This window comes from Stegostoma tigrinum, chromosome 6 (assembly GCF_030684315.1).
Source record: "Stegostoma tigrinum isolate sSteTig4 chromosome 6, sSteTig4.hap1, whole genome shotgun sequence".
Lineage (NCBI taxonomy): Eukaryota > Metazoa > Chordata > Chondrichthyes > Orectolobiformes > Stegostomatidae > Stegostoma > Stegostoma tigrinum.
Window position 1 is genome coordinate 95,863,143 of NC_081359.1, and position 27,509 is coordinate 95,890,651.

General features: G+C 39.2%; 1 protein-coding gene across 1 annotated transcript in view; it reads left to right on the top strand.

The window, feature by feature from the left end:
- gabra5 (gamma-aminobutyric acid type A receptor subunit alpha5) overlaps positions 1–27,278 on the top strand; it is a 115,415-nt gene extending 88,137 nt beyond the window's left edge. Inside the window, exons 8-10 of the mRNA XM_048532664.2 lie at positions 2,935–3,087; positions 16,077–16,288; positions 26,738–27,278. Coding sequence (XP_048388621.2) covers positions 2,935–3,087; positions 16,077–16,288; positions 26,738–27,031 — 659 coding nt within the window. The 3' untranslated portion in view covers positions 27,032–27,278. The remainder of the gene's footprint in view (positions 1–2,934; positions 3,088–16,076; positions 16,289–26,737) is intronic.
- Positions 27,279–27,509: the final 231 nt, after the last annotated feature.

Here is a 27,509-nt window from a genome sequence, read left to right on the forward strand (position 1 = left end):
GGAGCGAGTGGATAGGTGGAGATGAAAAAGACAGAGAGAGAGAAAGAAAGAGAAGAAACGGGTGAAGAAGCATCTGGGCCCGAAATGTCAGCTTTCCTGCTCCTCGGACGCTGCTTGGCTTGCTGTGTTCCTCCAGCTCTACACCTTATTATCCTAGACACACAAGGGGATTGTTGACAGTAAACCAGACAAGAAGAGAGGCTAGATAGGTGACAATGGGGGCTACAAGTAATTGAAAGTGGATTGGGGTTGTGCCGAAAGAAACCCATTTTATACTGGGAACTGGACTTACCGGGGTAGGTAGTACTCATGGAAGGAGGTGTTCATGCTCTGAAATTGTTAAACTTGGTCCTGAGTTCTGATGGCCAAAAGGCACCCAAGTAGAAAATTAGGTGTGGTTCCTCAAGCTTGGCTGGAACACTACAGCATGACTTCGACAGAAATGTTGGCATGGGAACACCGTGATGTGTTGAAGTGGCAAGCAACTGGAATCCTGATGTCTTGCTAAATATGGAGATGGACTGCTTCAGAGTCTGATGAGTCTCAAATATTTCTGAACATTGTGTGACATCGGTGAACAGTCCCACTTCTAACCTTATCATGGAGAGAAGATCATTGATGAAGAAACCGAAGGTGGTTCGGCCAAGGACACTATCCTGAGGAACTCTTGCAGAGATGTCCTGGGTCTGAGGTAACAACCTCCAACAACCACACCCATCTTGGTCTGTGCAAGGTATAACTCCAGTTTTCCTTTGATTTGCAATGACTCCAGTCCTGCTCAGTTTCCTTGATTCTGTACTTGCTCAAATGTTGCCTTGATGTTCGGGGCAGCCACTCTCACTTGACCTTATCATTGGGGTAATTGCACAAAGGAAGTGATTATTATTTATTAAGGTTGAAAAAGATGAAGCGATGCACCATTTCCTGAAGTCAAGCATTTCTTCCTCATCTATTCATACATTGTGTGTTTTCCAGGTTGGAAACAAAAAGTGCCCAGAGCGTTACAGGGCTGGTATACAAACCAGCTTCTGCAGAATGTGCAGTGACATTGCTGTAATATAAATTTAAACAGACACAGTTGACCAGGCAGTTTGCTTACTTGGCAAGCATCTGACCACATTGCATCCACGCAACGTGAGGATATTTGCACTTTGACATTTTTGGTCTGGTGATCAACGCAACGTTTGTTTTCACGGCTGCTTTGAGAACCTGGCCATCCTCTACCACCATCAGACCCAGTCTCTGAACTGTCAGCTCTGAGCCCCACCTCCATTCTTGATGGCCAGCAAAGGTGTGTCATAATGTGGTCAAACGGGTCAACTATAAATGTGCAAATCCTTTTGAAAACCTCTGTGTTAAAAATGGAAGCGCTTTCTGGTCAGAAAGAAGCATGTAGCAATTGTAGTATAACAGCCCGTCCATATTAGAAGACGCCATGTGCAGGTTCTGGCTATGAGAGATGACCACTTGTACACATTTTGAGCACCACACAACTCCCAGTGTTGACTCCATGGTAATTGTATTGATAGCTAAAATGAAAGCTCCATGTACGTGCTACTCAAGACTGTTTCTACAGAAAGGTATTCAGTTCTAAATTACTTTACCTTATGATCTGAGCAAGTTAAGCATCAATGTTATTTATCCAGCTTGTTTATTGAATAATACTTGAACTAACTCTGGTTCATCATCTCTTGATAGCCAAAATGCAAACCCTGGTGCCTGAAACTTGTCAGAATTCTAAAGTAAAATTGAATGTATCAACAATGGGGTGGAGTTATCCTGTGCCTCCAAGAACTGGACCAGTACCAATATGAACAAGTTGACAGCACCTCTTGGGGTGACTTTTCAACTGGTTACCATTCGCTTCTGAGCTGAATAATACGGTTCCAGGAGCTAAAAGTTAAAGGAGAGTGCAAGAAGGCAGAAATAATATCATCTGTCTCACTACTGGCTGATACTTCCTTGAGGCTATTTTGATACATATTCATAGTGTCATGCAATATGGAAACAGGCCCTTTGGTCCAACCAGTCTATGCCAACCAGAATCCCAAACTCAACAAATCCCATCTGCCTGCACTTGGCCATATTGCTCCAAACATTTCTTATACTTGGTATAGACTAGCTATTGTGCAAACATTCAATCCTTGTGAAGTAGGTGGCCAGTGAATGCCTCTTAGAATGGAAACATATAGAATAGGAATAGCAGTAGGCCATTCAGCCCTTCAAGCCTAATCTGCCATTCAATACGGTCATGGCTGATCATCTAACTCAATACCCTGTTCCCTTCTTCTCTCCCTATCCTTTGATCCCTTAATCCCAAAGAACAGTGTCTAACCCCTTGACAGCATTCGATGTTTTGTCTTCAACTGAATAAGATTATGGGAGTGTGATTTTAGAATAAAGAAAACTGTCTTTTTCACTTATTTCCCTGTCATACTTCATGAAACCCAATGCTAAGCAAAATCTAATTCAAATGCACCTTAATTCTGTTCTAATCTCGATTGTTTTGTACTTCAGATAAAAAGTGGACGTGCTGACAAACTGTGGCCATTTCTGCAGCCATTGATGTAGGACTATTTTCTGCACTGAGAAAATGAGCATTACTTTATGCAGTATTCCTTCATAGTTAATTCAATCACTTGATTTCATAAGTCAAGCGGATAATAAATACAATTCAGTAATCCATGGCAGGACATGTACAGGTGATACAGATTAATCATGAATCAGTTTGGATAGTCATCACTGGCCAATGAAAATCACTATGACGAGTCTGATGAGCAAATAAATTCAGTGAACATATGATATGAATGATGAATCTTGCATTCCTTATATGAAATGTATGTCAAAAACTTATTTTGAACAATCCCATTTTTAATGCCAACGCCTTTCTAATCCATGATTTCTGTCTTGCATTGTTCCCTTTATTTGTCACAGGTGAATATGTAATAATGACAGCACATTTCCATTTGAAGAGAAAAATCGGTTATTTTGTCATTCAAACCTATCTCCCCTGCATTATGACTGTTATCTTATCCCAGATGTCATTTTGGTTGAACAGAGAATCTGTTCCAGCCAGAACAGTGTTTGGTGAGTTTAAATACATTTTCCTTCAATTTGAGATTAAAGTATTAATGTAAAACGTGCTGCATTTCAAACGGCAGTAATTTGTAATCTGTTGAGCAAGAAGGTTGCTTTTCCCAACTGATAGCCTAGCAAAATAATTTCACTGCATTCTTCATTTCCTTTTGACAGATCATCCTATAGAGATTAGATAAGGTGAGAAGGGTAAGGAGTTGATGCTTACTTTGGTGACCAGTGTTATTTCCTGAGTCTTATTTGATGAGATCATTCACTCCATCTAGTTCATTTTAGGATGACACTTCTTTGATCCGCTATTTGTAATGTAGGTATAAAAATGTAAAAATGTATTTCCAGCATTTCTTTGAACAACGGATTAAGGAAGTTCGCATCACCTCCCCTGATTGTTGCGATCCATGAAATTTCATCACTCCCTCCAATCTTAGTTCATATTTCTGTTACTCTTCTCCCGAGACAATGTTAAATAGGCCATGGGAAATCGCAAGCTTGGGGCATTGCAGTGAAAATGGGAAGTGACATTTATATAAAGGGCTTTAAGGAAGATTATAGTGGAGAAATTTGAGGCAGGGAAAGCGGAGGCAAGCTAAAGATTGAAATCACAAACCATCATAAGAATTTCTGCAAAGAGACATATGTTGAAGTTTTTTGAGATAACAAGGTGTAGAGCTGGATGAACACAGCTGGCCAAGCAGCATCAGAGGAGCAGGAAAGCTGACATTTCAGGCCTAGACCCTTCTTTAGATTTTCTGAAGAAGGGTCTAGGCTCAAAATGTTCATCCAGCTCTACACCTTGTTATATCAGATTCTCCAGCATCTGCAGTTCCTACTACCCCTATGTTGAAGCTTTTTGTCCTGCACTTATCAGGTCATTCTGCAAGAATACCAATTTAAAGGGAAAGCCATCATTTCAACAGTGTAAGTGTCCGTTTTCCTTTAAAATTGTTATTCTTGCAATCTACCCAGATGTGTGTAAGATGAAAATCTTTAGTACAATTGCCTTTTTCAGCAATACTCATGTTCTGTGCTACCAATTGTCTTTTTTAATAGTAACTTAATAATACCAGATACTGTGGATGCTGAAAATCTGAAATGAAATCAATAAAATAAGGTGAAAATACTCAACATATCAAGTAAGGCCTATAAAGAGATTAAAAGAGGTAATATTTCGGAGCGATGACCTTTCATCAGATTGGAACATCCTGAAATGTTCTGGATAATGTGTTACTGCCACAGATGAAAGACAGGAAAGAGGATATCTCAGAAAGTAAAGTTGGCATGTGACTTAGAATGGAAAAAGAGGTGAAGGTGTCAGAGGAATAGACCCAGATGTCACTGAACTGAATTAAAATAGGAGCTGCTGAGAAACTCAGCCAGTTTCGGAACATGTGTAGATAGAAACAGAGCCAATTCTTCAACACCAATAACTCTTTGGCAAAATTGAAGTAAAAGTTCTGTAGAAAAGTCATATTGAAATCAAAGGGTCAATGGTGTTTCTCCACTGATATGGCCAGAATGTTGAGTATTTCAGGACTTTCTGTTTTTATTTAGGATCTTCAGCATCTGCAGTATTTTGCGTTTATCTCACTCTAAGCTGGTTCTGGGCAGGCATTATAGACAAAAATTTAGCTGCAAATTTATTACTGTATTGTTGATTCACTACTGCCTGCTTCCACAGGAATTTGGAACAATTGATACAGCAATAACTTTGAGTCCAGGCACGTTCATTTAGCAGTGATCCCTGGAAAACATATTTTGTAGATTGCAAACCTAAACTCTGGTGTATATATGAGGAAGTCAGATACAGAATTGTTCCTCCTGCTGGAATTGAACATGTAGATGCCAAGCGACAGACAGCTTGGTCGGGCATCAATAGCAATGATCAGTTGTGGCTTGAAACCTGGCTCCACCTCCTTGCATGTATGTAGCAGCCCTAGCTTTGGAGATGGCAGCAGATGCCTCAGAGGCTTGAAGGCCAATTTTGTCCATTTTCAGGTCTATACAAAGACACAGTCACTCTGCACCTTAGCAGCCATCAAACAGCAATTGGGTACAATGCTGTTCACTTCACTTCAAGCCATCCAGTGGGTTTTCTATTCTTTCCCAATTGGAATGATGTGCAGAGTTACTGGGAAAAGGCAGGAGATTGACACTAAGTCAAAATGCTTAGAGTGCAATTGCAGACATGGTGGGCTGAATGGCCTTCCTCTGCAACAAATCTGTGACTGCCTGACTTATTTTTGTTTGCCACTTCCTTTTTCAGGCTTGACAATGGCAACTAATGGGCTTACAAACCATAACTGCTTGTTTTTAAAGTTTTAGTCATTCATTTTTCTGTTACTCTGGTCGTGAGTATACTGCCTGCACTTTTCCTGAATGTATACTGCTTCAAAGGGGAGGTCAACACCTCTCTGATAATTAAAACTGAAAGAGAAGCTCATGTCATCTCATAATCTGTTAAAGTAAATGTGAAAAGTGGTATAACCTGCCTCTCAATTCTCTGCTTCCAAATCTGTTATAAAGGAGTGGTTAAACGAAGTAAAATGTTTTCACTTAATCTGTAATCGACCAATAAAATTTCATTTATCTATCTCTAACAGTAAAACAATTAACATAACTACTAACAAAACGAACAATTCCCCCCTAACTACTAACTATTCCTAAATCAAACAAGAGTCTAATGATATGCTGTTTCAATAAATATAATTCCCACTTATATAAACTAAAGTAATAAGAAAAGTAAATTAAAACATAGTCTTTCAAAATTAAAGCCAGAGTAAGTTTTTTTACCCTCTTTACTGATCCTCAGTCAGCAATGCCTTTCTCTGTCAAATTCTTGTGTCAGGAATATTAGCTAAGAATGCCGCTGTAACTTTAGATAATGGTTTTCTGAGAGCTTAGAGAATTCTGTGAAAGTCAATGATTTTTATTTTAAAGCTGAGAGCTGTTCACTTGGGAGATGACAGTTGACTCTCACACTGATTTTCTAATGCCCTCTTCTTTTATACCGTTAATCACCTATAAATTTCCTACAATAGGACTTGTTCTAGTTTGCCAAAACCATCAGATTTAAATCTAATTGGGTTTTGGTATCTAGAGCCTGGTTTAGATTAATTGGCTAAATTCCAAAAACCTGCTGTCTTGGTAAAAATGCCACTTTGCCTGCTAGCAGTGTACAATGTTTATACAATGTTTCAATTTCGAGGACTTTCTGTGTACCTGCTGCTACCTGCAGGCTTTTGTTTTAAATCCCCAAGCCTAAAAAAACACATCATCTTTTAAAGGGACCACACACTATTTTCCCTACTTACAAACATTAAATGTTCTACCCAACGCTCAACTGTACCTGAAGATATATGAATTAGTGGATCTTAATTTTTTTATATATCAGAAATAGTTTATTTCTATTTGTGTATAAAATCCCCCATCTATTTTTTCAGGTGTAAACAACATCAGTAGTACAAAATCTAGGCATTAGCATCTTGGCTTTCATATGAAAAATTGTCATTTTATCAGAAGTGTTGATTTCTGCTGAATCACACCTTTTCATGTGGTTGGAACATTAAGCTTTGCAATATGTGCTGACCCAGTGTAGCATAAAATAACTCCTCCAAATTCAAAGTATGTACCTTTCTTGTTATGATCCTTCTGTGACTGCACGCCCATGTAGCAAGCAGAATAGATTTCATGCACGAGTTATTCAACATTAAAATATAAGCGATAATTGAGAACATACAAGTATGAAGATTTCATGGAAGAGTGATTTTCTACAATACCAATCGTAAACTTCTGCAAGTGCAGAGAGATTGTTACTGTAGGATAGCAAAATTTAACATCAGTCTACATTGTACCACCGTTATTTTGATCTCCCTTCATCGTACTATAATGCATTTTGATACATGCATATGTCAACCCTAGGTTCTTTCAATGACATATGCAGTTTATTTAATAGAAGATCCCAGTTAATTTGGCTAGATCACCCTTCAACTCTCTATTCAAGCTACTGGGAAAATATATGGCTTCTGCTTGAAATTGCAACTGAATGCCTGGATGAAACTGGACACAATTGCTTAGGAAATTATTTGTGCACTAATCCACTGACACAAACATAATTGGCTTAGCATCTCACCTTCCTCTGTGTCATTATGTATTAATCATTTCAGTGCTTCAAGACAAACTGTATTAATGCAATTTGAACTTCTGGTCAGTGGTTTCCATTTATCACTTTTGATGGATGCCATTGATCCTTTGATTCCTTATCTCAATACAATTTAGTTAATACTCATGCTTTTGTCGTTGATCCAGCTAATTCTTTGAAGCCTGGACCTTGTCTTTTTTCAAATCTCAAATCCATTTGTTTCCAAGTTTACAAAATTTTTAACATACTCCTAAAGATATATGTGAAAAATTATCACCTTGATCACCTGTGGGCCTGGATTTATAATGAGATAGCTGTTGTCATCTGAGGCAAATTGAGAATGGATGAATCACATATTATGGCATAGAGATTCAAACATTGAAGGAAGTGGCCCAACTAGCCAAAGTACATGTGCAGAGATTCTTATATAAAGTGTCTGATTTAAACCATCACTCTTCAGCCCCTTTACTTCAACCACATGTCTCAACTGTTCCGAGATACTTACATAGCCTCGGCTTCTACTCGCAAGTAGCCTTCTCTCTGGAAAGGAACAGCCATGAAGGGTCTTATCACTGTCAGGTGGAAGGTGAATATATACAGATGATAACTGACAACAGAATTGGGCATGATCATAATGGAATACGCATTGGGTACATTTCCCTATAGCATTACCTGGCTCTGCTGCTGTATCATTGGAAGGAGTTCAGCTGAAATCCTGATAACGTGCACAAAGGAGGTGCAGGAAAAACCCCAAGAAAATTCATCAACTGTGGTCAGAAGTAATTTTATTACAGTCCAAGTACATTATGTTCTCCAGCTGTTATTTTCTGTACCAACTGTCAGTGTAAAACTGAGTAGCAGTGTTGCACCTAAATTAATCCGTAAGAGAATTAAATGTTAAGGGGAAAAAGAAGGAAATTGGAGTTGAGGTTATCAGATCAGCCATGATACAATTGAATGGCAAAGCAGAATCAATGGGCTGAGTGGCCTGTGACTGCCCCTAAATCTTATGAAGATCTTTTGGAGTAGGTTTCCAAAACAGTGGACAGTATTCTGAAAGACATATCTTGGAAAGCACCATGGCATTAAGGGCAGTGAGGGAAGATTTTGGGCAAGATGCCTATGGTCCTTAAATTAAGATGGCAGAAGAGAGAAAAAAATTGAGTTCATGCTGGTATCCTTGAGGTGTAGCATAAGTAGTAATCATGCTGAAGACAACAGCTAAGTTTGTAATTCAAGGAGTCTCAGTATTTAACTGACAGTAATCTGTACTTTTGCTAACAGAATTATATTGGCAAAGATGAGATAAAACTTATGTTAATTGTTGAAGCAAAAATATAAATCTGAAATCTTTGAACTTTAATATTTGATGTTAAACATTAAATATCAAGGTGCAGCAGTGAACATGATTAATTAGCAGATTTATGTCTGACATCACCATTACTTTGCTTAAACAGCAATTAAGTTGCTGTTTTTCTGTAGTTATAACTGTTATGAAGAATGAGGTTTTTCAAAAAGTTTGCAATATTTTGCAAAGATGTTGACGTGCAAAGAATATCAGAAAGAGTTTAATTTTGATTAAACTCTAAAGCTGTTTAAATCGTTAACTTTTCATTTTATTTATTAATCTTTTTGAAGATGCAGGCTTTTCAATAATATGGAACTGTACGGCTATGAAACTCAATTATTTTTGATGGAGAGCAGCCAACAACTTTGAATTGCAGTAATGTCGCTTAGAGCAATAATACAATTAATCTCCCAATGTTATCTGTCTCTGGGTGCATGGTGACAACACCAAAGAAAGATAAATTAATATCATATTAACCCATTCAGCTAAGTGCCATATTTTCTACTCAGTAAAGGAGTGGGGCAGAAATGCCCTCTTTTGGCCTGACAGTTCCTGAGGATTTCTATGACAGCAGAGGCAGAGACAGGCTATTCCTGTTTCATGCATGGCTGAGAACTGGTATTTATTCATTATGAAGTCAAACTGTCTTTTGAGAGCTAAGTGAAAGGATCACATAGAGAGTCATGGAGTCACACAGCTTGGAAACAGACCTTTTGGTCCAACCAGACCATGCCGAACATAATCTCAAACTAAGCTACCCCCAGCTGCCTGCTCATGGCCCATATCCCTCTAAACATTTCCTATTCATGAACTTATCCAAACGTCTTCTAAATGTTGTAAATAGTATCCACATGCACCACCTCTTCAGGAAGTTCACTCTACACTCAAACCACCCTCTACATAATAAATTTGCACCTCATGTCTTTTTAAAATCTCTCTCCTCTCTTCCTTCAAAATGTGCCCCTTTTGAAATCCTCCATCCTAGGGAAGACACACCGGCCTTTAACCCTAACTATAGCCCTTGTGATTTTATAAAGTTGTATCAGGCACCTCAAACTCCCATGCTCCAGAGAAAACAGTTCCAGCCTATCCAGCCTGACTTAATCACTTCTGATGTTGAACATCTGTTGATTTTGACAAACAATAAGGGACAATAATCACAATGCCATTTTTTTGTCTTTTTTTTCTGTTCAATGAATGCTTGCAGAACTGAAAAAATGTTAAGATACATTTGAATATTTGAGAAATTCAGATACCAGAAAGTTATTAATGATTATAGCGAGTTTTGATTATTGTGATAATACCAGGAGATGTTTGACACCCAAGAGATATAACTTTCTCATATCCACTGGTGGTGAGATACCCTTCTCATTACTCATGTTTATCCGAAAATTATTTACACCAATGGGAAATTATTCCCAAGTCTATCAATATGACCCATTGTCATTTATATCAAGCAACGATCAAATGTAAAATAAATTCCACTATTCTATGTGCATGATGGAGTAGGAGGCCATCTATACACCTGGTATACAGCCATTGTAAACCTACTCATTATGATTCTGATACACTGAGTAAATCCTGATCCTTTCTGGTTTAGTCTCCAGTCTCAGAAGAAAGTTCTGATGTGACATTTCCAGCACCATACACTGGGAATCTTTGTAGCTTTTAGCATGAGATTAAATGCTCAATAATTAGATGCTAGATATGAAATTATAGGCAGCAATGTGCTATGCATTTTTGTCCACCAGCATCTGAGTAGCGCTGCTCCAAATGAAAAAGCTCGTGAGTGTAGAGAACTTCCATCAGTTTGAAATCCACTTCACTGAGGTCAGATGAACAATTGAGGCTTCATTATAAAATAACTGCAAAGAAAATATGGCAGCATTTACTAATTTTGTTGCTGACTCCAGTTTACTGTTCTTTGCCTGTGGGACGACAGTGGTGTTGTCACTGGATATCACTGATTCAAAGGCCCACACTAACGCCCTGGGGACATGGATTCATTTTCCAAAGTGGCCAGTGGTGAAATGTTAAATTCAATTGATTAAAACTTATTTGGCATTTGAAGTTCATCTCATTAATAGTGCCCTGAAATTATCACCTCACCTTAAGATTTAATTCCTTTTGCCCAATGCAGGAAAATGGGCAACATAACTCCATCGCTGGCCCTGGTCCGTTACAATCTTTTTTTTCTTCCATCCAGATGGCATCCCACTCTTGGAGGCCCTCCTTAAATATACCTCATTGCTTCTTCTTGGGCTAGCTAGCCCCCATCTTCTTCCTCTTCTCTGTCAGTGCCCATTAAACCTCTACTCTGATGGGCGTATGTTGGGAGGTGAAAGACAGGTACTGCCAGCGTTAGTTATACTTCTGTTACAATGTCCCTCATGCTCATTTGATATTTCCTTTGTAGCATTTTGTTTTGTGGGCAATGCTGTCTCTGTGCGCTATCTATGGCTGGACTGGTGAAAGACTTACCTGACACCTTTGTGGTCCTCTTCCATGTCACACTGGTGTAGATTGTGGAACTGTCATCAGTTGTTGCAAATCCCTATCAGGTCCATGAATGTCCTTTGGTAAAAGAAATCTGCTGTCCTTCCCCAGTCTACCTTTGACTCAAGAGCATCCTCACAACTTCTTCACTGGGCCACAGTCCCAGAAGTCCCTTTCAAACAACAGTGTGTGAGGCCCTACATCTCATAGCAATCTGGAAGGCAGGTCACCATCACCTCCTCTGGGGTAGTTAGGGTCAGGCAATAAATGTTGGCCTAGCCAGCAACACACACAACCAATGAATGAATAAAGAACCAGTGAAATGCAGTCGACGCTAAACTACCCCATGAAATACCCGAGCTATCCATTCAGTTCAAGGGCATTCAGAGATGAGCACTGAATGCACAAGCTGCCAGCAATATCTCAATCCCATGAATGAGTACAAGAAAATATTCCAGCCTTAACACTGTCTGCTACAACCCTCATCATTATTCAGACCATTCTTCAGAAAGATGTACAATACTTTGAATTATTAGTACCATATGATAAAACTGCCACTCTTAAAACAAAATTAAAATAAGTTAAGGGCAGGTAACCCTAATTGCTCCCAATGGTACTGTCTTCCTCTGCATTTTTTTTTCCTATTACTGCAGCCCTGACTTTCAACACCTCTCTCCTCATCACAAAGTGAAATGTGGAAGTTGTTAATGGGTCTCCCCAGAGATCAGTCTATACTTGAAAATCAGATAGGCCAGTGTATAATTTGTAAAGGATCCTGCCTGAGCTCCCTCCATTTTTTTCTTGTAAGGAAAATCACTTTTATCCAACTGGCATTTCAATATATTACTGTGCCTCAGCAATCTTGAGCTACCTGGTTGCCATGTTCATATACCCATTTGTCCCCACTTAAGGGAATAGTGGGGAATCATCAAACTGATCGTCAATGTGTGGCTTCCTCTACATTGGGGAAACCAAGCGGAGGCTTGGAGACCGCTTTGCAGAACACCTCCGCTCAGTTCGCAATAAACAACTGCACCTCCCAGTCGCAAACCATTTCCACTCCCCCTCCCATTCTCTTGATGACATGTCCATCATGGGCCTCCTGCACTGCCACAATGACGCCACCCGAAGGTTGCAGGAACAGCAACTCATATTCCGCCTGGGAACCCTGCAGTCTAATGGTATCAATGTGGACTTCACCAGTTTCAAAATCTCCCCTTCCCCTACTGCATCCCTAAACCAGCCCAGTTCGTCCCCTCCCCCCACTGCACCACACAACCAGCCCAGCTCTTCCCCCCCACCCACTGCATCCCAAAACCAGTCCAACCTGTCTCTGCCTCCCTAACCGGTTCTTCCTCTCACCCATCCCTTCCTCCCACCCCAAGCCGCACCCCCATCTACCTACTAACCTCATCCCACCTCCTTGACCTGTCCGTCTTCCCTGGACTGACCTATCCCCTCCCTACCTCCCCACCTGTACTCTCTCCACCTATCTTCCTGACTCTCCATCTTCGGTCCGCCTCCCCCTCTCTCCCTATTTATTCCAGTTCCCTCTCCCCTCCCCCTCTCTGATGAAGGGTCTAGGCCCGAAACGTCAGCTTTTGTGCTCCTGAGATGCTGCTTGGCCTGCTGTGTTCATCCAGCCTCACATTTTATTATCTTGGAATTCTCCAGCATCTGCAGTTCCCATTATCTCTGATTGTCAATCTGTTTGAACCCGTCATGGATACTCCTTTAACTAACATAGAAAATTCAAGAGAAAATCTGCATGCCAGGCAGATCTGTGGGGAGAGAGAGATAGAGAGAGCTCATGATTTGAGTCTTGTATGACTCTTCTTCAGACCTAATCTGCCTGCTGAGTTTCTCCAGCAGTCTCTGTGTTTTCTTCAGATTTCTAGCATCCACAGTATTTTGCTTTTATTTGAATGGATAGTCCTTCTCTGGGCATTGGCCTGGAGGGAGATTTGAACCTGGATCTTGTCGTCCAAAGGTAAGAAGATTATTTACTGGGGTACAAAACCTCATAGAATAAGCATACTGAGATATTTAGGGTCTTCTGAACATAGTTCTGAGAGCCTGAACTCCAAGTAGAGCACTGTAACTACAATAAAAGTGAGCCAGACCATAGGCTACAGTTTGCAGAAATGTTGCTGAGACATGCTCTGACTGAATGCAGCTGCTTTCCGAGTGTAAGATTCCTGAATTATTTTTGTTCTGTACAAATACATTCAAACATGATAAGCAATTTTAAAATAATAAATATAGATAATCCATCTTTAATACAAGTGACACACAAACTTAACTAAAACCCTATATCTTGTAGTTTGCCTGTTAATCTAATAAGTAGTTCAGGAAATGTCCTAACATGCCTCAAATGGCAGTGTGTTTATGATCACTATTACTTTGAATCCTACCCTGCTATATAGAAGCAATTCCCAGATACACATAATGCTATTTCTATCAAATGCTTGCATAGCATAAATGGAACTCAGAAACTTTTGTGTGCTTATTGTTGGAACTACACTGCAGCTTTTGTTTGCTTTGATTCAGAAGGTGAGCACAGACCAGTAATGTTAAATCCACATTGCTGTCCTGGATTTAGGACAACTATTGGCAGCTGTGCCAGAATGTCAAGCCGACAGTGATTGTGTTCAGTGGCAGTTCTCTTTCATGGATCCAGGAGAAATTAGCAACTGTATGTGAAATCTCGGACCATTGTGCCAAGAAATGTTAATATCAATCAATGATCAGACTTAGCTTTAAGTGACCAAAATCTCCACCACATTTCAATCACTGGATGTTCTCTGCAGAATCTCATACTTGCTTTGTTACTGCTCAGTGTGTTGACATTTGAATTTCATGAGCTATTTCATGATATTGCTGAAAGGAGAGATATGTTGCTGAAACTTTTTGTCTTACACTCTCTTCAAAACATATAGAAGTGCCAATTAATCAGTACCATTTCATCCTGTAGTGTAAATTGTTATAATTGTTTGAAATTTAGTATTCTTGTCTTTGTCTTGATGAGTGTAAGACTAAATGCTTTGACAACTTGTCCGTCCTTTCCAGCACTGTTCAAGTACTGTATTACATAGTGCACAGTTTACTATATTAAAGACTATGTATAAATGCAAGTTGTTGAGAAAAAAAGAATTCTATGTTTAGAAAGTAAACTTTGTCTAACATCCTTATCAGGATAAAGCCAATTTAATTATCAATGTATATATCATCCAAACAAATTATTTTAAATGGAAATTACTGAACCATGTGTAATATTCCAAAGTTGCATCGTAGAATTAATCCTTTGGCATCCCTCAGACAAAATTTCGTTGCAGTTTAAAAAAAAGTGAACAGTTAAGTTTCAATTTGTACTAAAGGATAAAAATTATCTTTTGGAAACAGAACAAAATTTTTTTTTCTGTGTTTAGTGACTTAAAGCGTATTTCCATACCTAAAATGATTGGTAGCTTTAGTCATGGCAACAGTGTAGAATACTGTTTACCCAGATGAATCAACATCATAAAACAAATGCCTATGAGTTCTGGTATATATTTAATGATGTTTTCAGTTTGCATTTTAAAAACAATACTTTCAAGTTGTCTGATGGGGCACTGAGTTAACCCAAATATCAGCTAAGTAGCACTGACCAAGGACATCCCAGGTTCAATCCCACTTTAACATTGAGTTTGTCATCTGTTAGTGCCATCAGCTTAGGTTGTTCTATGGTGCCCCATCTTATGAACACTCAGAGTTATAAATGAGACCCCATATTACTTTTAATTTTAAGGTTCCAATGTGTAATAGTTTGCTCATAATTACAAACTGACATTTTATAGTACACGGTATTATGCTCCAACTTGCACTCAAATTAACTTATGAACGTTCTCAGGAATGCCATTCTTAACCTGAAGACCTCCTTTCTGTGAATTCTGCTATTGGAAGGCCTCTGTATGGACATCTGATAAGGAGGGGACTGATTGGTTGAGTGGCAATAAAACCTGAGATTGAGGAATCTGTCATCAACACTTTGTTGCCCTGGGTAAGGGCTGGGAGTGAAATTGATGCCAATGAAACTCTGGGAAGAAATTGTGACAATGCTGTCACTTTAACAGTTTATTTTGTTCTGGTTATTTTTTGAAGAGAGGTTGTAAGGCGGAACCAACAAGCTGGTTCCTGTATACTGCTTTAGTAAACAGCTTGGGAGGGCTTGGGTTCATAGGTGTGGCCAGCTCTCACAGATCCTGATTTCTGAGTTTGGTTATTTCAGTAACATTATAAGCTACTGGGATCACAGCAGAGTTGGAAGCTTCCGTGAATTTTTCCTAGCTACTACTTTCTTTGAATTTTCTCTTTATGTTTCTTTTTTCCCTCCTTGATTGGAAAACTGCATGTGAGAATCTCTCCTGAATGGTCTTTTATTGCTAAGGGCTGTGTTTATAGGTGGTTACTATACTTACCGTATGTATTCTTCTGTTACGTTTTCTATTAGAGTTGTTATTTGAAATTCCTCTTTCTTTTTGATGTATTTTTTAACTGTTGTATTTAAATAAATTGTGTTTTTGTTAATGTTGAGTAGTCTTGACCAGTCGCATTGCATCTGGACAAACACTTTCCATTTGCATTGAGAAAAGGAAAAGTTAGGGTCTAAGCTACCCTCTTAAAATACTTTGAGGGTATCTGATCGAGTCAACAACAGCAATCAACACTATTTTCCATGAAGAGAGGGGAGAAAACTGGCAAAATAATTGAGACTTTGTTGTTAAAAATGTATTTTTCATCTTTGTTAATAATTCTGAATTTGACAGTGAAAGATCCAAATGTTTTGATTTATCTCTACTCTTTATCTACTGAACTGCAATTAAATTGTTTTGTGGCTCAGTGTCAAATATTGTCTGATGACTTCAACACATGAAGGAACTTGGTGCATTTTGTTATGTTAAAAGTGTCATTAAATGCAGGTGGTTGTGGTTGATATTACCCTCTGTTCTTTCTCTTCAGGTGTAACCACAGTGCTGACAATGACAACATTGAGCATTAGTGCACGGAATTCTCTGCCAAAAGTAGCTTACGCCACTGCGATGGACTGGTTCATCGCTGTGTGTTACGCATTTGTCTTTTCTGCTCTGATTGAATTTGCAACAGTAAATTACTTCACCAAACGAAGCTGGGCATGGGATGGGAAAAAAGCATATGAAGCTTTTCAATCTAAGGTAAGAATTTTCAATCTGTTACTTACACAGTACTTGAAGATCACACACAGGCTAGGGTCTGGAGGATTAGTATTGAGCAAGAGAATGGGCTTCAGGCAGGACAGGGAGAGATTGCCCAGTCTTGGTACACGAGCAATCAAAACAATAAGGATGTTATGGTTAAGGCAGTAAACTTCCTATGGTACAGATAAAGGCCATTCAGCCTACTGATCTTCCAAAGATCCTCACATGCAGACCCACCACATCCCCATAACCGCCGCATTCACCACAGTCTATCAACTTAGCCAGCACATCCATGGACACAAGGGCAATTTAGCATGGCCAATATACCTAACTTGCACATCTTTGGGCTATGGGAGGAAATGGACCACCTGGAGGTAACACATGTTGACACAGAGAGAACATGCAAACTCCACACAGACAGTCACCTGAGAGTGGAATCAAACCTGGGTCCCCAGTGCTACGAGGCAGCAGTGTTAACCCAAGAGCCACCATGTCACCCTATTGATGAGAGAACTGCAAATTCAGAAAGAGAGATATAGCAAATTAAGGTGAGTTTTGTTTTGTTCTCAGCTTATCCACAGCTTGCAGGTTGGCTGCAAACATTGGGCTTAGATTGCCTTGTGCATCGTGAGTGTGGAGCCACCTCATTACCTGGGTCTGCAAATCTGAGCCAGGAAAGGTGGCCAAGAGGTTGAATTTGCATTTTGGATGATGGGCTATACTGAGAAGAAGGATGTGTGACCCCAGATGAGAACAAAAGCTGTTGGTGGGGTTGTGTGGAAGAGCTTGAGATGAGGTTTCATAAAAACATAACTACATCCATTAAAACTTTCTTCCTCACACCTCCACCCTCCTACACACTCCCCATGGTGTATCCATGCCAACCCATAGCCCCACATGCTCCATGCTGCACTCCAATGTGTTTTTCTCGGGTCCTATGACAATTTAGTGCCAAGTCATGCCAACACATGACCACCATCATTTTCCCTTCTATCTATCATGACAGCCTATGAAATTCTATGGGCACACCTCAGTAACCCAGGCAGAGGTGAGTCAAAATGAAGCTCTATGTGTCTATTGCAGACTTCACTATATTGAAAAGCATCATTCATAAAACTTACACTTACATTCCTTTAACTAAATAAACCCTACCAACAGGAATATATTAATTCATGCACACAGTTGTTCAAAGTAAGCATTAGAATTCCCAATCTTACACTGAAAGGTCTATAATCATTTATTGCTGCTCATAACACTAAAATATTGCAGGCATCCGACTGTGATAGTGAATGGTTGTGAAATTAGTCATGCATCAATAATTCATTCATGAAAACACTCAGACTAATATCAATAAACACCAATGAGCAACAGTGAACAATCTATTTTAATTGAATCTTTAAAAGCAATTTTCAGTATGTCATTGAGATAACGTACTCAATTATTTCTTAAAATAGCAGTGACGTTCTCCATTATGGCAAAAATCAAGGCTTTAAGTGGTGAAAGTATGACAGCATCTGAGAAAGAAGTGCACTTTTTTTTCCTCTGACAGTTTTTATGCTGAACCAATAAAAAAAGATAAACCTATTGACAAAACAATTATCTACTTCAGGAAAAAAGTTGCCTGATATGTGGGGTAACAAGGTGTAGAGCTGGATGGACTCAGCAGGCCAAGCAGCATCAGAGCAGCAGGAAAGCTGACGTTTTGGATCTAGACCCTTCTTCAGAAAATGCCTGATATGTACTGTCTTTACTCATTTTAGGGCAGCACAGTGGCTCAGTAGTTAACATTGCTGCCTCACAGTGCCAGGGAACTGGGTTCATTTCCACCCTTGGGTGACTGTCTGTGTGGAGTTTGCACATTCTCCCTGTGTCTGCGTCAGTTTCCTCCGGGTGCTCTGGTTTCCTCCCACAGTCCAAAGATGTGCAGGCAAAGTGGATTGGCCGTACTAAATTACACATAGTGTTCAGGGATGTGTCGATTCAGTGGGTGATAGGGGCATGGGTCTAGATGGGATGCTCTGAGAGTTGGTGTGGACTTGTTGGGCAATGGGCCTGTTTCCACTCTGTAGGGATTCTATGATGATGACATCCCAAAAGTTCTTCACAGCCAATAGAGTACTTTTTAAATGAATTCACCATTGTAACGTAGGCAAATACAACAGCTAATTGCACACGACAAGGATTACAAACTAAATGGGATAAATGAACAATGAATATGTTTTCATAATGTTAGTTCAAGGATAACTGTGCAATTTATCCCTCAAGACATTCATATCAATGTTGTAATAGAGATTTTGCACAGTGCTTTGTACAGTGAGGGCTATTAATTTATGATTACCACCAACTGAGGTTCATTTCAAATGTAGCAAGAGTTTGGAAGAAATATAATTTGCCCCAGCATGGAATTCTCACTTCTTGTTGAGTAAAATATCTCAGCTGTTAAGTGAAGTTCTGATGCTTTCAGTTATCGCTGCAATTTGTTGCTTACTCTTGCAAAAAAAAAGACAAGCTAATGTTATTGCTTCGTCATTTGGAGAATGCAATTCTTTCTCAGTTTTTAAATCATGAAGAACTCATAAATCACAAAAAAATGGTGCACATGTTCTGTGGATGATACAGAAGGCAAATAGAAAGTTAGTCTTTATTTGAAACAGAATGGCATATAAAAATAGGGAGGACTTGCTAAAACTATACGAGACACCAGTTAGGCTACACCTAGAAGACTGAATTTTTTTGATCCCCTTATGGAAGGAAAGATAAACTGGCATTGGATACAATCCAGTCAAGGTTCACTAGGTTGACCCTGGCTATGGACATTTTTAATATAAAGGAAGATTGATTAGGCTGTGTTGTATTTCTTGGAGTTTAAAAGAATGAAGAATTGAAACATATGAGATTGCTAGGGGTTTTGACAGAATAGATGCAGAAAGATTGTTTCCCCTCTTGGAAGTGTATAAGGGTTCAATCTCAGAGTAAGGGGTTGCCCAATTAAGACATGAGGTGAGGAGGAATTTCTTCCCTGGAAGGAGTTTACCAAGGAGCACTGTACAGACTAGTTTGTTAAGTGTATGGACTACTGCATGCTCCTGTGGTTCTAACCTGTCTGTGAAATGGAAGGTAACTTGCTGAATGACTCTTGAGTGGCTTCAGCAGAAACAGCTATGTATTGCATGTATATAGGCATTAGGAAGGAGATGGCCACATATGTTCATACTAAATTGGATCAGAATACCTCTCTACAGAAAACTGTAACTTAAAAATATCATGTAGGGCAAAAAAAAATTGTTTCAGTGCCATTTCCAACACTTGTGGAAAATGCAATTATAAATTTGAGTTACTGATAGCAACAAAGTCAATTTGAAGATAATGTAGCTGCTAGATTTAATTAAACATATCACATCCCTCTTGTGGTTGCATTTAACTACTATAGATTTATTGCATGATCAGCTAAAGTACCTCTTTTATACATAAAACTTGTTCAGTATAAATGAGGGAGGCATTCGCTTAATCTTCCTGATGACGAAGCAGACAAAAGTTCAAAACAAAATAATTTTTTAAAGAGAGGAAACAGCCATCAGTAAACCAATCAATAAGCCAAATTTTATAAGGAGTTCATTCTATTTTCTGATCCGCATTTGTGCCTCCCAAATGCTAGACCCTGATCATCTCCAGAGAGAGAGAACCGAACTAGCATCTCTTGACATTCAGTCGCATTATCGCCATCTAACCACACATCATCAACATCCTGGGGGTTACCATTCACTAGAAATTGAAATGGGTCTGCTTACAATACTTATATTACAAGAGCAGGTCAGAGGCCAGAAACTCTGTGGAAACTAACTCACGTCTTGTATCTCCAGCGCTTGTCCACCCCTTACAAGGAACAAACCAGGAGTCTGATGGAATGCTGTCCATTTGCCTGGAGGTGTGCAGCTTCAACAACAGTGAAGAAGCTCAATAACATCCATGACCAAGCAGGCCACATCACTGGAACCACACTTATCCAAATTCATACCCTTCCATACTGAGGCACAGAAGCAGCAGTATGTATTACCTACGAGATTGATGTGTATTATTAATCACTGCAGTGATTGACCAAGCCTCTTTCAATAGCTCCTTCCAAACCCCAACTTCTACAGTCTCTTAGGGCAGAAGCAGCATGTGCATGGGAACATCACTACCTGCAAGTTCCCTTCAAGTTGTATACCATCCTGACTTGGAACTATTTGCTGTTCCTTTACAGTCACTGGTTCAGAAGCTCTTAAATCCCTCCCAATTAACACTGCGTGTCCCACACACTCCAAGAACTGCAGGTGTTCAAGAAGGCAGCGTACCATTACCTTTTCCAATGTGATTAAGAATGGACAATAAATGCCATCCTAGCTAGTGATGCCTACATCTCGTGAACATTTTTTTTAAATAAAAGAAAGCCTTCAGTTTCTCCGCACTTGTGAAAGAATCTAATTTAGCGTCTGTTTAAGTGACATTTCTTTCTAATTCTAATGCATAACTTCTATACACTTTAAACTAAAAACTGAACTTGCCTTCTTGTTCCCAACAATTTAAATTTACTTTAAATTTCCTTTCACAAGACCAGATTTTTTTTTGATCTGTCTTTCATTCCAGTCAGATTTGGCTAACTCTCAGTTATATTTCAGGTTTAATGTCACAGACTCATACGGCATAGAAACAAGCTCTTCAGCCCACCATGCCTATGCTGACCAACAACTGCTAACCTGCACTAATTCAATTTACTGCACTTTTAGAGTCAGAGAGAGTTTCTGTGATGCTGCCCATTAAAAGAAGCAGTAGTAATGAGTGGCCTGTTAGAGGTTAGGAACTTTAAATTGATGTCTCCAATGTTATTGTACAACCTCTGATGCACACATCAAATTGATCGCTTTGCTCTTTTAACAGGGTCATTAATCTGTTTAGAGCAACCAACTCAGATTATAGTCCTGCAGAAATATATGAGAGAGCACGCGTGTTAAGCAGTCGTATCCGAAAATTGCCAACAGTCATTTTTACCCTTTGGTTTGGGCATCAACCTCAGTGGAATCAGTGCAGCAATTATTATGAAGCATTATTTCTTCAACAATGCATTTGAAATTACTTACAAATTTTAAGACCACTAATTTTGACAACCTAATGTTAGCTTAAAGTTTATTTACAGTTTCTGAGACCATTATATTTCCCTCCATTGTGCCACGTCGGTATATGGCAAAGATTGAGAGTTCTGCATTTGAATAAATTCAATCAGAGAATATAAAATGTGATCCTTTGGGCCATAAGGCAGTCAAAGATGACAAGCCTTCAAGAAATTCTTCTTCTATTAATGTAACATGTGAAACACAGATATGATTAATTGTGAATAATTTATCACATTGCCAATTCTTGTTACGAACATGTTGACTCATTGGAGAAGTTTTAAAATACTGCACACAGGGAGAAAGAGGTTTGTTCATTGTTGTTCCTTCTTGAATCATTGAATAAAGAATCTGAGATAGACTTTGATCAGTGGGGCAATCAAGGCTTTTGGGGAAAGGATAGAAAAGTGGGCAAGACTGTTGGATCAGCCAAGATCCTACTGAATGACAGTGTATGTGAATAGCCTACTCTTCTTCCTATTTCTTATGGACTTAGAACAGCATATACAAGTAGTTATTTGATAGTACAGAGTGTGAATATTACTGAAACAAGACAGATATTGCCAAAGCTTTTTATCTGGTATTCATCTGGGCTGTTTGCAAAAAATACCAATTTAGTAGGAAAACAATCTACATTTATTACATTAGAAGAGAATGTCAGGTTTTTTTTGGCAAGTGGACTCTGATTGGTAGATATGTTGCCATGAAAAAACCACTAGTTAGATAATGATGACAGTTAAATGCTAATTCTTGGTTAAATGTGATTTACGCAGGTTGACTCTGATTGGTCAAGGTATTGCCATGATTAATGAATGACAGCATAGCCATCACCTGTTTTGTAAAGTTGAACTGGACACAATGTTTGTACAAACACAGAACTTGCTGCAAAAGCTCATCAGGTCTGGCAGCATCTGTGGAGAGAAATCAGATTTAATGTTTCACGCCCAGTGACCCTTCCTCAATGTTTATCCATATTCTTTCTGTCTGCAAAGTACTGCACACTGGTAATGCTGGCTAACAATTTTAAATTGGTTGTCAGCATAATTCTTAGCTCACTCAGGATCACTTGGCATTACTGCATCACTTCTAAGATACCTTACCCATCCAGAGTAATCAGAGGTAGACTGGGTACTTTTCAAGACCAAAGCTGTTAGCCTTAGGTCCATCATGACTTTGGTGTGATGTACCAGTATCTATCACAAGCCTACCCTCACTGGGCAATATGCACATTGACATTCCTAATGCAATAAGATTGACCCTATTAGCAACCTCATAATTAAGATCCAAGACATTTGTTCACTGTGCAAGCTTAATGTTAGAATAGCTTTCATCAAACCAACCTGTGGGATAATGGCTAATCTGATTTGATCGTTTCTCACAGTACACTGCACAGACTACCTCTCATTACCCTTCAGGTAAAATATCTGAGCAGCAGGCAAAGCTGGCTGTTTCGTGTTGTGATGTGCAATAGCAACACAAGGGGTGTTTGCCACCCAACAGATTCTGTATCACGACAAAAACACTTTGTGCCTCTCTCACATGTGAGTAAATGTGGTATATGAATTCCAGTGCTGGTATGATCTCAGGTATAGGAGCCTCTCAGTCCAAAGACTGGTGGATCATATCAAACAGCATATCCCTTTAGCTGTTCACAATGAGCATGGTACTTATTGTATTCAACCAATCCATGCTGACAAAACTCAATGCAAGTGTCCAACATTAGGTGTGATTCGATGATTAGGCAATTTTTGCTGAGTTGTTCTTTGTGTGCTAAGAATGACCTTGGCAACTAAACATTGTCATTGACCTGGGTTCGAATCCTGCCACGGTAGATGGTGAAATTTGAATTCAATAAATATCTGGAATTAAGAGTCTATTGATGACCATGAATCCGTTGCTGATTGTCGGGAAAAATACATCTGGGCCACTAATGTCCTTTAGGAAAGGAAACTGCCATCCTTACTTGGTCTGGCCTTCATGTGACTCCAGACCAACAGCAATGTGATTGACTCTTAATGTCCCTCTGGGCAATTAGGAATGGGCAATATATGCTGCCTGGCCAGCAATGCCCTCATCCTGTGAATGAATAAAAGAAAAACAAATTTGCGCACCCTGGAATCTACATAGATTAATAGACAGTAAGAACATGAATGCACACTGCATGACTATTTCAACTTAAAACATATTTCTGCCATTCTCTGATTCATTTCTCAGGACATTGTTTTGATGAATCCAAATTAACCTGCCACTTTAACTTTTAAACAAAACTTGACAATTTACAGGTTAATCATCATCTATGTGTTGTGTCAGTCGATTAGCTCAGTAGACTGGATGTCTATTTGATATGAAGACTGATCTCAACATCATGGGTTTAATTCCTGCATCAGCTGAGGTGACCATAAGTGATATCCCTTCCCAACCTCTCCCATTATTTACAGTGTGGTGATTGTCGGGTTAGGTCATCAGCCACCATCTCTCTCCAAAGAGAGGGTGGGACTATGGTGATTTTATTATTACTTCATTTGATACATGACACTTTCTCTATCAATCAGAGTGCACTTGCCAACCAAATCCATGTGAGTAGTATGTTTGCATAAAGTATAAAAATTTTGTCTTCTCATTATAATGGTACTTCTTGCAAATTCCCCAGATAAATGCAATTTGAAAGGTTTTGATGAAATACATCTTTCATCAATACTCAAGAACAAAATATGTTAACTGACAAATAATTTTCAGAAATGCAGAGTGCAACAAGCACTTTATAGAATCAAGCAGAATACAAAGGTGACTATTTGATCCATCATGCCTTTGACAGCTCACTGAAAGTACTCTCTGATTACTCCCACACTCCAGTTCTTTGCCCATAACCCTGCACGATTAGAAACATAGAACATCAACTTTTCAGCACCATTAGAACCCTTACAGTGTGGAAGCAGGACATTCAGCCCATTGAGCCAATACCAACCCTCTGAAGAGCATCCCACTAACATCTATTCCACTACCCTATCCCTGCAATCCTGCATTTCCCATGGCTAATCAATCTAACTTGCACATCCCTAGACGCTACAGGCAATTTAGCATGGTCAATCCACCGAGCCTGCACATCTTTGGACTGTGGGAGGATGCCAGAGCATACAAATTAAACCCACACAGACACAGGGAGAATGTGCAAATTCCACAGAAATAGTCGCCCAGGGGTGAAATCAAACTTAGGTCCCTGGCACTGTGAGGTAGCAGTGCTAACCACTGAGCCACTGTGCATTCTATATGATTATGTCTGATCATCCAACTCACTCTCCTATCCCTATTTTCTCCCCATACTCTTTGATCCCTTTGGCCCTAAGAACCATATCTAACCCCTTATTGATTGTCCAGCCAAATAGTTTGGAAAAAAAATCCTTTTAATTTTTTAATGTATTTTAGTTATTCTATGAAAAGTTTACATCAATTTTAGAGTTACCATGAATGATGGATTGTAGCCAGAAACACAGACCAAGCTGATACAAACAAAATCCTCCCACACCCCTCTACTGTTTTGTTCGGAATGCAGCTGATCTCAATGGATGTTTCTGAGAAATTCTGTGCAATTTTAGAGCTTTTGAAAGCTGTCGGCACTTCAAGTGACTCAAATCCCTTGCTAACTCTGTTCACATGGCTGATGCTGATAATTTTGATGTCGGCATGGATTCAATTCCTTATGCTCATAGAGAACAGAGACTCACAATGGATGGTACAATCAGAAATATTTTACTCACATAAAATTGCTGCTGTGAAATAACATTTTGTTGGAAATTTCATAATTCTTTCAACTCTCTTTAACCAAGTGACTTTTCTTGAAAATAACAGGGGCCCAGCAGTGAACTACTGGGGGAAGTAATTTGACACCATTGATGTCCCATAAGATCTTAGTGATGACATTTTGAGATGGATCAATAATTTGTCAACGAATCAAAGTCATCCTTCACAAATCTGCTTCAACCTAATATCAGTTATTGGACCCTGTGTACAATCTTTAGGCACAAATAGTGATCATAGGTGGTCATTCAGAAACAAAGCTCCAGTTTTTATTCTTTTTATTTTTGGCAGGCTAAACACCCCACAACGTCTTGCCTGTGTCTGGCTTATTGAATCCACCAAACCCCTCACCCCACAGGCCACTTCCTCCGATGTTCAGGAAGGAAAGGTAAATTGGCAATTGAGACATACAGGCCTGGTTGTCTTTTATACTTCAAATGGAGCTCCAGTTTAACCAGCCTGTTCATTCCCAAGAATGTTTGCCTTTTAAGTGGTTTTTCCCACTGGGTCAGAGCTGACTGATTACTGTCACTACTAAAATGAGCTAGCTACTGCTTGTGCACCTTCAGTTATAATATGGTTTCGACCTCATACTGGCACCATTGGTCAACAGAGCAGAACCTTTGTCATTCTCAGGATAGTTCTTAATGGAAGAGAGAAGACACTCTTACCTGTCTTACTGAGTGTTAGTAAACAATTTGTTGCTGATCCACTGTCACTTGATAGCAACATTGATGGCCCCTCCTTCGTTCAACTGATAATCGAGAGAGGACTTACTGAGTTGTAATCAGTCTGCTTAGATCTATCCTGCCTTTCATGAACAGGACATACCTGGGCAATTTTTTCACATTGGCAGATAGTTTCCAGGGTTATGGCTGTGCTGGAACAGCCTGACTTAAGCGTGGGGCAAGTTTTGGAACAAAAGTCTTCAGTACTGCTCTGAGAATTTTGTGGAGACCCGTAGCCTTTGCAGTGTCCAGTGCCTTTAGCCATCTCTTGGAGTGAATTGCATTGGCTGAAGAGTTGCATCTATGCTGCTGAGGACCTCAGGAGGAAGCCAAGATGGATTATCCAATGGGGGCTTCTGGATGAAGATGGATGCTACTGCTTCAACTTTTTCTTTTGTACCACACTGTTATGCTGGACGGCATAATTGTTTAGGATGGAAATGTTTATGAAGCCTTCTCCTTCCAGCAAGTTTTTTTTATATAGCTTAGGCTATTTGTTGTCTGATGTGACACTCTATTCTTCCATTTTGCAATTGGTATTTGCCGATTGGTATACTGCCTGCTGTTTCAGGTGTGATTTACTGCTGCTTTACTCAATTTGGGTTAATTAGTGCACATATTATGCCTATATTAGAAGTCAAGCATGATGCCTGAGGCAGGGCACTTAAATTGTAACACCTGAGGTATTTAAGACAGCTCCTCGCGTGAGACACAAGATGTTTATAACCATACAGTAGCAGCGTTTGTAATTAATAAGAACTTATGCTGTTTTACAGAAAAAAGAAGCCTTGGTAAAGAATATGAACAATGCTTATGCAATTGGAGGAATGACCTACACCCCCAACATTACAAAGGACCCTGTCATCCCAAGTATTTCAAAGAGTACAGCTGTGCAAATGAGGGCTGAGGAAAGGGCAATTGAAAGTAAGAAGTCTTACAACAGCGTCAGTAAGATTGACAAAATGGCCCGGGTTGTGTTTCCTGTTCTTTTTGGAATATTTAATTTAGTTTACTGGGCAACATATTTGAACAGAGATCCGGTTATAAAAGTAGACACTGTTCCAAATTAAACATTCAGGAGATTAACTGTACAGTACACTGTACTTTCACCATATTCATAGGCATCAAAGTTAACAGAGAAGATTTTAAGATTTTAAGACTTTTTTCATATTCTTTGCATGTCATAAACAGATTATGTCAGATTTGCTTTGACAATTTCTATATTTAAATGCGAACAAAGGGCACAACAATTTAAGAATGCTGCAATTAAAGAACAATATTGAAGTCAATTTCTTCTGTATGCAGGTTGAAAATAAAGTACTGTAAATAGCTTACAGTGTTATTTTGTGGCTTATTTTGTACTTTATAATGGTCTCTAAAGATACTAGCGGGATGCATCAGCTATGAAACTGCTAATTTTTACCACTGCTTCCAAGAGATGGTTTCTGTTATGAGTTAGATTATTTCAGCTAGACAGCAGTTTTAGTGTTACAATTGGTTTGATGCTTTCAGTGTTACAAAGGAGGTGGCAGGGAGGAAATAAGACAG